The 12,310-nt window shown below is 46.2% G+C and overlaps 1 protein-coding gene and 1 long non-coding RNA gene across 5 annotated transcripts; one reads left to right on the forward strand and one right to left on the reverse strand.

Annotated features, from left to right (window-relative positions):
• The first annotated feature begins 250 nt into the window (after window positions 1-250).
• On the forward strand, window positions 251-4,571 carry LOC110305539 (C-type lectin domain family 10 member A). 4 transcript variants are annotated; one of them, XM_021177552.2, is made up of 11 exons: window positions 251-396; window positions 722-830; window positions 1,397-1,584; window positions 2,175-2,288; window positions 2,704-2,799; window positions 2,883-2,954; window positions 3,034-3,105; window positions 3,320-3,406; window positions 3,512-3,663; window positions 3,741-3,847; window positions 3,999-4,571. In XM_021177552.2, exons 3-11 carry the CDS (start codon window positions 1,524-1,526, stop codon window positions 4,153-4,155), a joined length of 918 nt encoding a protein of 305 aa, XP_021033211.1. In that variant the 5' UTR covers window positions 251-396; window positions 722-830; window positions 1,397-1,523; the 3' UTR covers window positions 4,156-4,571. The 4 variants fall into 4 exon arrangements, with proteins under 4 accessions (XP_021033211.1, XP_029338872.1, XP_029338871.1 ...); XM_029483012.1 differs by having other exon boundaries at window positions 2,178-2,288; XM_029483011.1 differs by having other exon boundaries at window positions 1,445-1,584.
• A 2,247-nt stretch (window positions 4,572-6,818) lies between these two features.
• LOC115032301 lies at window positions 6,819-8,265 on the reverse strand. Its single transcript, XR_003837940.1, has 2 exons — window positions 8,184-8,265; window positions 6,819-7,193 (listed from the first exon to the last, which is right to left on the reverse strand). It is a non-coding gene; the product is annotated as an uncharacterized LOC115032301 (long non-coding RNA).
• Window positions 8,266-12,310: the final 4,045 nt, after the last annotated feature.

A 12,310-nucleotide genomic window follows, 5' to 3' on the forward strand; every position in this document is an offset into this window, starting at 1 on the left:
ATGCAGGGTGTAAGATAAAACTGCAAGCTGTTCTTTTTGGTCAATCCCTCACCCCAACACTCTTAAAATGAGGAAGTCACAAGAGCTCCCAGAAAGAGGAATGGAAGAAGGCACACCCTTGAGGACAAGTGCAGAGTTAGTCCCAACCCCAACTCCACCCCACAGCCTTGTCACGTGCACCAATCACCATCTGCTCAGTATTATTTATGGTTAAGACTTGAAATCAGATGTCCCAAAATACAGACCACTGGGCACAAAACCCAGCAAGACTCTGTCTTGTGTACTTGTGGCTTCTGCTTGTCCCTCCCACACCAACCCTCCGGGATATAGTTCTCCACTCTGACTGAGTTCCTGCCTCTGGTCACTGCTGCACAGGGAAGCCAAGACTTCACACTGGTAACTGGGCCAGGGTTGCCAGGGAGACCAGTAGGGCAGGGAACGTGCAAGGTGCTTCACAGAGAGGGAGGATGTTGGGCTTGGATGACCTAAGTGGAAAGAGATACAAGAGGAGAGTGTGGAATTTAATTTCCCTTGATTGGATTATGGGTGCCTCGATTCCAAGGGAGACAAAGACCCCGATGCAGCCCCAGTTGGGGATCCACTGCAGCCAATCTTCTTCTCAATCTGGCCCTACTCTAATCTCAGTGTTAGCCCCAAATCCAGTTTGGGCGTTCGAATCAGCCCTGATTGAAAATCAAATTGAACCCTATTCTGCTTCCAGATTCACTGCAAGCTCGGGCCCAGGTCCTCCCCTGGCTCCTGAGTGTAGGTGCAAGTCCCAGGAAGGGCACAGTCTCAAGACCTGGCCCATAGCAGACCTAACAATAGCAGTAAGTTCAGCTTTTGATATTACCTCCAAATTATAAGCTCAACTGAACTGTACTACACCCAATCCTGATCCCATTTCTAATTCAATTGTAAGCTAGCTCCCTTCAAAAAATTTTTTTAATTTGCTTTCTTCTTTTTTTCTTTTCCTCTGCCTTCCTTCTTTTTCCCTTTCCTCCTTCCTTCCTTTCTCTCCCCCCCAACCCCCCCCCAAAAGCTGAGGACTGAACCCGGGTCCTTGTCCTTGTAGGCAGTGCTCTACCACCAAGCTAAATATATACCTCTCTCATTTTTCAATTTTAATCATTTATTTATTTAATGTGTGTGAGAGTTTTGCCCGTGTGTACATGTGTGCTCGTGTGTGCCTGTTGTCCACAGAGGTAAGAAGAGAGTATTGGATCTCCTGGAAATAGAGTGAGCTATGATGAATGGTTATGAGCTGCCAGGTAGATACTAGAAACTGAACCCAGATTCTCTGAAAGAACAACAAATGCTCTTCACCACTGAGCTGTCGGCCCAGCCCTCTCCAGGCCTTCTCATTCTTCCTCTAACCCGACATATCCGACTTCAGTTCCAGGCTTTACCTCATTAAAGCTTCTAGCACTCTCCTTGGTCCCAGATCTGTATCTGTCTGGATCCTGGTGTCTCGGTTTCCGTTCAGACAGCTCCAGAGGCCTTGTGTTTGTTCAAGCGTAACAATGATATACGAAAATCTCCAGAACTCAGGGAGCGAGGAGAAAACCCAAGAGCCTGGTAAAGGTGAGAGCAGAGCCCATACTCCTGGCCCAGCATCTTCACTTGTCCCCAATCTCTGTGTGTCCACCCTGGGCAGAGCTGTGTGCTTGAGTCTGGTGGATGCTGGACTCAGGACCCAGGACCCACTGTGAAGAGGATACAAGGTCCTCAGGAAGACAGGGCCAACGAAGACCTCAGGGACTTGTCTTCCCGTGCTCTGTAGGGGTGTACAATGCAGGGAGCTGGGGTTGGAGGTGAGCTCGTTTATTTGATCCTGCAGACATGTGTGAACCTGTTAGGAACCTGCTGGCCCCTATCTGGGTGCTGTGCTCCCAGTTTCTCCCCCACAGGCTCAGATGACAAGACCTTACCATGCGCTTGTTTCTGATTGGGTGTTAAACACATTCTCTGATATGTGAGAGGTCCAACAGACTGCAGACTTCCAATGCTTTAGAGGTGTCAAATGCCTGGGCACTTGGCACTCCCTAACTTTCTAGCTATGCCCGTACCCTTGCTGTGAAAAGCCTTCACTGCCCCCCTCCTGTAGCCCTGTTCTTCTCCCTTCTGCCTCTTACAGTTTGGATCCTGAGTCGTGACATCCCCTTCTCTTTCAGCAGCTCTTTCCCAGTCCTTCCTGTGGCGCATCCTCTCTTGGACCCACCTCCTCGTGTTCTCCCTGGGCCTTGGCCTCCTGCTGCTGGTGGTCGTCTCTGTGATTGGATCCCAAAGTAGGTTGCAGGGAGAGAGGAACCACAGGGTGTGTGGGCGGGATAGAGGAGAGAACCAGGGCAGTGATTGGTGCAGAGGGTCCAGAAGGACAGCAGTTAGGGCCACAGCAAGGACAAGTTTAAGGAGCACTAGAGACAGTGACTTGAGTGAGATGAGAGCAGTGGTGGGGACACAGAGGCCCCATGGTCAGGCAGCTGCTGGCTGTGTCACCTGTTACTGTGCTTGGGTTCTACAATCGCATCACCTCACCTCTTCAGCCTTCGTTTATGCATGTGCAATGTTGGATAACAACAGTGCTTACCCACTGGGTCTCTGTGAGGCAGAGTGTCACTGTGTGTGCAAGGGCCCTGCCTAGTGCTGGCACAGAGGGAACCCGAGAAATCTTGGTTCTGATCATCCTGTCGTCCTCATCAGATTCCCAGTTAAGGAGGGACCTAGGCACCCTGAGAGCCAGTTTAGACAACATCACCTCCAAGATAAAGGCTGAATTCCAGTCCCTGGACTCCAGGGGTGAGCTGGGCTCTCACGGGGTTCTGGGCTGGAGTGGGCAGGGTAGCAAGGACAGTCCTGAGCTCCAGTTCCTTGTTCTGCAGCTGACAGCTTTGAAAAAGGGATCAGTTCTCTGAAAGTGGATGTAGAGGATCACAGGAAGGAACTGCAGGCAGGTGAGAGGCCCTGGTCTGGAGAGTGTGCAGAAGGGTGTGGATGAAAGCGAGTTTCTGGTGCTGAGCTGTCCTCTTCCAGGCCGAGACTTGAGCCAGAAGGTGACTTCTCTGGAGAGCACAGTGGAGAAGAGGGAGCAGGCTCTCAAAACAGGTGAGGCTGAGGTTTCCCTGTGCCCTGGCAGGAGGTGTGAGCATGCGTAGTGTGTGGAGATGGTCCCAAACTGAGCACTGGCAGGAGGTGTGAGCATGCGCAGTGTGTGGAGAAGTGCCCAGACTGGGCCTTGTGTAGACCATCTGAACACCAGGAGCTCCCAAGCAGATGCCACAGCCAGAGCGCTATTCTCACTTCTGTCTGTGTGTCCCAGATCTGTCTGATTTAACCGACCGTGTGCAACAGCTGAGGAAGGACTTGAAGACCCTGACGTGCCAGCTGGCCAACCTCAAGAACAACGGTGAGAATGAGAAGGGCGATGGAGGTGGTTTGCTCTCTAGTTCCTGGGAGGTGAGGACTCGATAGGCATTGCCTCTGCTCTCCATCCTTGCTTTGCTTTTCATAGACTCGGAAGTGGCCTGCTGCCCGCTTCACTGGACGGAGCATGAAGGCAGCTGCTATTGGTTCTCTGAGTCTGGGAAGTCGTGGCCTGAAGCTGACAAGTACTGCCGGCTAGAAAATTCTCACCTGGTGGTGGTCAACTCCCTGGAGGAGCAGGTGATGCCTGGGTGGGCTCTTTTTGGGAGTCTCTCTGGTCTGAGGGAGAGGTAACCATGCCTTTTTTCTTTCTTTAGAATTTTCTACAGAATCGCTTAGCCAATGTGGTTAGTTGGATCGGACTAACGGACCAAAATGGGCCCTGGAGATGGGTGGATGGGACCGACTTTGAGAAAGGTTTTAAGTGAGTGTGTGCTGTATATTTGCCCTGCTCTAGTGGTCTTTGCCTGGGACTACCTCTTCCTTCAAGACTCTGGCCCTGGGGTAGGTGGTAGAATCTGGGGATATGGCTTAGAGTCTGGTTTCTGGAGGCTGACATCTGTGTTTGTTCATAGGAACTGGGCCTCACTGCAGCCAGATAACTGGTATGGACACGGACTGGGAGGAGGCGAGGACTGTGCCCATATCACTACAGGTGGTCCCTGGAATGATGATGCCTGCCAGAGAACCTACCGCTGGATCTGTGAAATGAAGCTGGCCAAGGAGAGCTAGGAGCTCTCGCCAAGTAATTTATTTCTTCAGTGGTTTCAGCTGCTCAAGCCTGAAGTTTGGAATCCTCCTACCCGGTCTCAACATTACTGGGGACTCCCCCCCACACACCCAAAGAATTTTAAGGCAAGGAGAAAGGATTGTGTTTGAGCTGGGTAGTGCGGTGTTTGGAAGAATAAGGTTGTTGAAATCTGTGATATTTTGTACAGTGTGCAGCTTATTGTAGGCAACTTTTGAATGTAACAAAAATTAAATACTTTTTGTTGATTTTGCCCCATTTTATTCTTATCAAAATTGGGTAATAAGGTGAAAAACTATATAGACCACAGCCTAACATTTATCCTCTTTGAGTAAAAGCAAATTCAAAACATGAGAGGGTAGCCAGGCATCCCCAAAAGATTTACAGAAGTCAAGTTTATCAAAGCTCTGCTTGAATTCCTGAGAGCTTCAAGTTCAGTAAGGGTGTGGGGTCTGTTACCACATTGTTAAGAAAAGTGTGGAGCTAGGATGATGACCCTCATGCTTGTAGTTTCACCCCCTGAAGGCAGAGGCAGGGGGACCATCACCAGTCTGGGCTACACAGTAAGTTCCAGGTCAGCTAGGGCTACACAGTGAGACATCATCTTAAAACTAAAAACAAGAGGAACCTCTGTAAGTCGTCATGGGAAAAGGAAAAGCCAAGAGTTGTCCGTTCCATGTTCAAATCACTGGAAGAAGATGGTGGAGACATCACTTGTAAGAACTGTGTTCTGGGTTGGTGTGAGTGCTCAGTCGGCAAAGGGGCCTGCTGCCAAGCCTGAAGACCTGAGTGTGAACGCTGGCACCCATGTGGTGAAAAGAGAGAGCCAAGTCACGCATGTTGTCCTCTGATCTACACACGCACGCACGCACGCACACACACACACACACACACTGTTCTGAGTTTTTGGTACTTCTCCGTGCCTCTAAAGGGTTTATAGGCACAGTTAAGAATACATTGCTGGAAACCCATTTTTCAGACTTATTTTATTTTCATGGTATTTTGTTTTGCTACAGGGTCTCTCTACATAGCCCTGGATGACCTAGAACTCACTGTGTAGACCAAGCTGGCCTTGAGTTCATAGATATCTACCTGCCTCTGCCTTAAAAGTGTGTACCCCCATGCCTGGCTAATTTCATGCATTGTTGTTATTGTTGTTGTTCCTAAATCATGTATGTGAATCTGAGTGCTGGTGCTTGTGGAGCCCAGGGGAGCATGGATCACTAGGAGATGGAGCTGCCCTATGTGGGTGGTGGGAACTGAACTCAGGTCTTCTGCAGACGAATTCACACCCTTAAATGCTGTTACCTCTTCAGCTCCTAGAGATGCTTTTTAATATCATGAGGTCCCATGTCTGTTCCTGGGGTTATCTAATAGGCTGTTGTATTACTATGGGGTAGGCAAGTGCCTGCTTATGTCTTTGCATTGTGTATATGTAATTCACATCGAGGCCAGAAGAGGGTGCCAGATCCCCTGGGACTGGAACTATAGGTAGTAGGTAACAGCCATGTGGGTGCTGGGCATGGAAAACTGGTCTTCCACAAGATTAGCCGGTGCTCTAAACAGTCATCTCTTTTTAAATCCCCTGTTTGTTTTGTTTTGTTTTGTTTTTGTTTTTCCGTTTGAAGCGATCAATGGATTTCCCCCTGATTTCTTTCTCTGCATGTCTGCCACGGGCACATAGAAAGACGACTTGGTTTTGTTTGTTGATTTAACAGTCTACTACTTTGCTAAAATTCTATCTGATGTAATAATTAAGAAAAAAATATTGGGGCTGCAGAGATGACCCAGAATTTAAGAACATTCGCTGTTCTTCCAGAGAACCCAAGTTCAATTCCCAGCTTCCACACACAGGGCAGCTCACAGCCGTCTGGAACTCCCTTTCCAAGAGATCCAACGCCCTCTTCTGGCCGCTGTAGGCACTGCATGCACATGGTACATAGACATAACAGGCAAGATATACACACATGTAAAATAAAGACTAAAAATTTTAAATTTTAAATTAAAAAAACACTTGAAGATTCTGAGTTGTTTGGTTACTGTGAGCTAGGAGCGCTGGTTGCATCCAAAAGCTTTCGAGGTCCAGAGCATTATGAGAAGAGAATCGGAAGGCATGGTTAGGAACCTGGCTTTGTCCTGTGCAGGTGTGGGAGCTTCGTTATTCGGTTCTGGAGTCTCAGTGCTCAAAGAGGGTTATAACCCTACGCACTGAACCGATCAGCATCCGTGCTTCAGAAATCCTTGAACCAAACTTACTGCTGTGTAGCACTCCTCATACCCAGCAGACACTGTGTTCAGAGACAGGTAGCAAATCCCATGAGCAAATAGCCCAGAGATGCTAAAACTACAGGAGAGAAAGCCCTGCTTTAATTGTTTGGAAGTAAAGTTCTTTTTAATTAGTATACATAGTGTTCGACCTCATTATGGAATCTTCAAATGAGATGTGTTTTTGTTTGCACTCCCCCATCCCTCTCTTCTCTCCCAGGCCCACCCTTCTGTGCTCTTCTAACCTGCCCACAGAGGTCTTCTACTCGTGTTCTGTGGCCCACCCACCTCTTACCCTCTTTCTCCCTTCTTCTGGTCTCCTTCCTACTTCAGGATCTATATTCATACCTATTTATTATATATGTGTAGACTATTTATTATATACCTATGTACAGACTATTTATTATATACTTATGTATGACTTTATGAGCGAGAATCCTCATGGGAAAGACAACACATAATTTTGGCTTTTCTGAGTCTAGATCACCTCATTTAACACAATATTTTCCAAACCCATCCATTTTTCTGCAAATTTCATGATTTTTTTTCTTTATAAATGAGTACAGTCCCACTGTGCACGCACGCACGCACGCACGCAGGTTTTCATTATCCTGGCATAGTTGGTACGCAGCTGGGCTGGTTCCATTTTCTTGCTGTTGAGAATAAGGCAGCCATGAATGTGGATGAAGAGGTAACTGTGGTCCGATAAGGAGACAGAGTCCTCTGAGTTATACGTCCATGAGTGAGAGAGCTGGACCTATGGAATGTTAGGACCTCGGTAAACTATTAAGGCCTACATGGAATCGGCCTATGTAAAATGTTAAGGCCCAGGTAATGTTACCTGGCTAGCCGGCCATCAAGGAAACTTTCTCAAATGTTTCTGTTGTTACTAGGAAACTTTCTAAGGCCAAGATTGATTCCATGGTCTGTTATGTTCTGTGCCCTTGGAAACCAATCATGTTAGAAGTCAGTAGAACTGTTCTGTATAGTTACTCACAATAAGCTTGGACCTGAATCAACCACCCAACAGCACTTCCTGCTCCTGTGCATAAGTTTTTATGGTTCTTGCCTTTATAAACTCCCCTGGGATGGACCCAAACAATAGAGGGACACCTGCCTCAATATAGGGAACTATTTGGAATAAGACTTCCATTTTGAGTAGTGGTCGGGTAAAGTTTAAATTCCCAAGACCTCCCTGGGAACTGACATCCTACTTGGCAGAGAAAGAGGCAAGTGTGTGGTAACTGACATCCTGGTTGGAAGTTGACATGAATGTTAGACAAGTCCTAACCTGGTAGACAAGTCAGGACATGAATATTAGACAAGGCAAGTCCTCTGCCACAGCTGACTATTCCAACCAATGGGAGCAGGATAAGTGTACACCCAAGACACGCCCCTAAGGAAATCCCCTATCCCTAAATCCTGATTGGTGAAATAATTTGGCACAGATGTCTGTAGATCTGCAGCTTTAAAACGATGAAGGATTTTATCTCCCAAATCTGGACCATGGCCCTGGTCCACCAGTCCTGGGACACACTCAACAAATGATCTCTGTCTGACTACGATGGGTGTTCATGTAACTTGTGAGGTGACTCCTGAACCCCAACATGGAAGTTCTAATTTGTTTTTTTAGGCATTTCCATGAGTTGACACCTTGGTTAAGGTGGCTTAGTTAGGATTTCTATTGCTGTGATAAAATACCATGCCCAAAACCAATCTGGGGAAGGGAGGGTTGATTTGATCTTACAGCTCCGGTCGCACTCCATCACTGGAAGAGGTCAGGGCAGGAACTCAAGGCAGGAACCTGAAGGCAGGAAGCCATGGAGGAGTGCTGTTTACTGGCTTGCTGCTCCTGGCTTGTTCAGCCTGATTTCTTGTATAACCTAGGATGACCCGCCCAGGGTTGGCATTGTCCACAGTGAGCTGGGCCCTCCCACATCAATCATTAATCAAGAAAATGCTTGGTAGACTAGTCCATAGGAAAATTACAGAGGCATTTTTTTTTTAATTTAGGTTCCTCTTCCCAAGTCAAGTTGTGTCAAGTTAAAAACAAAACAAAACAAAACAAAACAAAACAAAACCCAAAACAGTCCAACCAGGACTTAAAGGTTTCAGTTTCCCCCCACAAGTCCTCACCAGCATTTGCTATTGTCTCTTTTCTTTCCTCTCCCTTCCCCCTATCTTTCTCTGTCTCTCTCTGCCTCTCTGTCTCTATCTCTGTCTCTCTCTTTCCCTCTGTTTTTGAAACAGAGTCTCACTATGTAGACCAGGCTGTCCTAGAACTCACTATGTAGACCAGGCTAGCTTTGAATTTACTGTGATCTGTCTGCCTCTACTTCAGAAGCTCTGAGATTAAAGGTGTGTGCCACCCACCTCTTTTCTTGATATAGCTAGCCATTCTGATGGAACCTCAAAGTAGCTTTAATTTGCACTTTCCTGATGGCTAAGGACACTGAACACTTAGAAATACCTCACTACCAATTATTTTTCTTCATTTGTTCATTAGCTCATTTGTTGATTGACAATTTTATTTTGTTTTAGTGTTCAACTTTTGTAGTTAAGCAGATAAAGATCTATTCTAGACATTAATCCCCTGTTTGAACTGCAGTTGGCAAAGATTTTCTCGACATTCTGAGAGACTTTCTGTTTGCTCTGCTACCCAAGTTGCTTCCTTTACTGTGCAGAAACCCTTAGATTTTTATGCAATCCCATTTATTAATTCTTGGGACTATCTCTTGTGCTATTGGAATCTTATTTGGAAACCATTTGCCTATGCCTGTACCCTAAAGTGTTCTCTCTCTGTTTTCCTGTAACAATTTCAGTGCTTCTGTCTATAATTCAAATTTAATTCCAGTGTGACTTTATTCTTCTAAAGGTGGAGATCCAATGTTGCCAGCACCATTTATTGAATAGGCTCTTCTTTTTCTAGAGTATAATTTTTGTGAAAAACTAGGGGATCATAGCTGTGTGGGTTTATTTCTGAGCCCTCGAATCTGCTTCACTGGTCTGTATGTCTCTTTTCAAGCCAACACAGTGCTGTCTTTATCACAGTAGATCAGGTATAGTGACACCTCCCACTGTGTTCTTTCTGTTAAGGATGAGAAAAAAAACCAATATTAATAGAATCAACACCCAATGATAGGCTTGAAAGCAAACCAACCAGGTCCTGCAGATCTTATAGGATTATTAATGGATCGTGGCAAGTATTTGCCCATAAGTAAGACTTCAGCTAAGAACAACAACAACAAACAAACAAACAAACAAACAAAACCCAATGCTCTACTGTGGTACAACAGAATTGAACAAGAAAATGCATCTTTTAAAAGCCTGAATTAATATACATTGTCTTGCCATCTCTCTAGGTCCTTCTGAGCTTAAGAGAAGATAAAAGAGAAAATCCCCGTAGTCTAGATATAAACAACGCAAGCCCTGCAGACTGAAACTGTAGACTGGCAAAAAGAAGCTCTCAGGAGGAACTGCATGGAGTCATAAAATGAATCGAAATAAATGTTATAACTCACAGAAGTCTGAAAGAGAGTAGGGACACCCTCCCTCTTTGGTCAATAACAAAATGTCTGCAGGAACAGCTTAAAGGGGAAAGGATTTATTTTGGTTCTGGGCTTCTGTGCTGGTTTGAATGAGAATGGCTTCCATAGGCTCATGTGTTTAAATGCTTGGTCCACAGTTGGTGGAACTGTTTGGGAAGGATTAGGAGGTGTGGACTTGTTGGAGCAGGTGTGTCACTGTGGATGGGTTTTGAAGTATAAAAGCCTACCCATTCCCAGTCTCTCTCTCTCTCTCTCTCTCTCTCTCTCTCAGCCTGGCTGCCTGCTGCCATGCTTCCTGCCATAGTGATCAAAGACTAACACTCTGAAACTGTAAGCAAGGCCCCAATTAAATGCTTCTTTCTATAAATTGCTTTGGTCATGGTGTCTCTTCACACCAATAGAACAGTAACTAAAACACACACACACACATTAAAAAAAAAAAAAAAGAGTAAGTAGTGATGTTATCACAGTACCAGATCAGTTAGAGCAAGCAAAGAGATGAATTTGTGCATTGCGACAATGATGTCTGAGGTAGCCTTGAAGAGCAAAGGTTCTGTCTGAGCACATGATTTCCAGATGCACCTGGAGAGTCAGGGAAGAGAGAGAATGCCAAGATGATGCCGAGCTGCGATGCTTTGAACATCAGGCCAGAAACTCCTGGGACAGGAAGTGAAAGGGGGCTTTTCGGAGTCTCCTGATGAACACGGTGGTTCCAAGCAGAGACGTGGTCACTTAAGGCACAAAGAGGTTCTGGTTCTGACAGCACACCTGTGTATTCACAGCAGCAGGCACCCACAACCTCTTCAGAAACCGATGCCAGCCTCCCAAAGCTCGTCTTGGACTGCCACCCTTCCCACCTTGGTGGCATCTGGATCCCTCTGGGACCTCTCCATTCCTGAGACTACCTGGGGTCTGGGGAATGGAGGGCTCTTGCTGTGACTTTTACCACGACCATGCTGACCTCCTGGCCCCCTTCATTCCTACAACTGCTTCTTAGCTCTCCTTTCTCAAAGATCCTCGCCAAGGCTGTGTGCTCCTTGCACCTCCAAGGGTCTGGCCCTGGAGTGATGTGCCCAGCCTTGGTGTCTCCACTCACATATGCCCCTCTTGGGCTTTTCTCTCCAGCTCCCTTGTGGAACCAGGGGTATTCAGTGACCCTACCCGACTTAATTCAGTTGACCCAAGACAGATGATATGAATACAGCCACCACTGGAAAGAAAGGTGGACCAACCAACAGGACCAACAGACAGACAGACAGACAGACAGACCACCAATTCTGGGACAGAGATGGCTCCATCTGTGCCCTCTGTGTGGAGGGTATGTCAAGAGGCTAAATGGGTTACTAATGCTCACCAAAGAAAGTTGAGGGACAATTCCACTGTGCCTATCACCAAGGCCTGTCCCTCCTGTCCCTGTCTAGTGCAAGCCAAGAGTGGTGCTTGTGAGAGATGTGGAAGGGCTGCTGTGGCAGCTTCTCACAAAGAGAGATTTCCAAAAACTAAAAGTGTTCCACCCCCCCTTCCCAACCCCCCCACACCCTGGTTTATATAAGCCTGGCCTTTGCATTTGGGTTATTTTTGATATTTTCCCTATAACTATTTCATAATATTGACTTGCAGTGAAATGGATCAGTGGCGTTTTCTAAGTATGAGATGTGTGGGAAGAAAATGTAATACTTTTTAATTAAAGTTATTTCCAACTGACCAACACATTGAGTTTTTCATGGAGAAAAAAATGTTCTGTTCCAACATACCCTTTATGTTAATAACAATGTATGTTAATAATACCTGTCTTGTGGGAAGATGAAAGGCCACATTTAAATCCTGGGATTTGAGGAACTGCCATTTCTGAATACAGAATGAGAATCAGTCTTACAAAAAAATGTGGCTTAGATGTCACTGCATCGGAGATGGAGTGGATTCAGATGGTCTGGTGAGATGCTCAGCAGCTCAGAACACTGACTGTTCTTCCGGGGGACACAGGTTTGATTTCCAGTTTCCCCATGCTGGCTCACAACTGTCTGTAACTCCCATCCCAGGGGATTCAGTGCCCTCTTCTGGCCTTCTTGGGCACTGCATGCACATACCAGCAAAACACCCATACACATAAACGTTCTTAAAAAGATACTCACAGCTCTGAACATGACTTCTTTAGAAAACATTGGGGGCTGGCGACTGGTACTAATTATGATGAGGTTTTTCATAGGAATTTCTTTCAGTTTACACCTGAGAGTGTTGAAACTTTCAAGAGTACTCACGTGACAAATTCAGTTCTTAGTTTTATATTTTATACACAGAAGCAACACATAACACATACCCACTACAC

The sequence above is a fragment of the Mus caroli genome, chromosome 11, assembly GCF_900094665.2.
Source record: "Mus caroli chromosome 11, CAROLI_EIJ_v1.1, whole genome shotgun sequence".
NCBI classification, from domain to species: domain Eukaryota; kingdom Metazoa; phylum Chordata; class Mammalia; order Rodentia; family Muridae; genus Mus; species Mus caroli.

Excerpts from the sequence above, each read along its gene's own strand:
- LOC110305539 (XM_021177552.2), top strand. The coding sequence starts at position 1,524 with ATGATATACGAAAATCTCCAGAACTCAGGGAGCGAGGAGAAAACCCAA. Across the intron at positions 3,106-3,319 it reads GGAGCAGGCTCTCAAAACAG|ATCTGTCTGATTTAACCGAC; the intron begins GTGAGGCTGAGG and ends TGTGTGTCCCAG. Across the intron at positions 3,664-3,740 it reads TCAACTCCCTGGAGGAGCAG|AATTTTCTACAGAATCGCTT; the intron begins GTGATGCCTGGG and ends TTCTTTCTTTAG.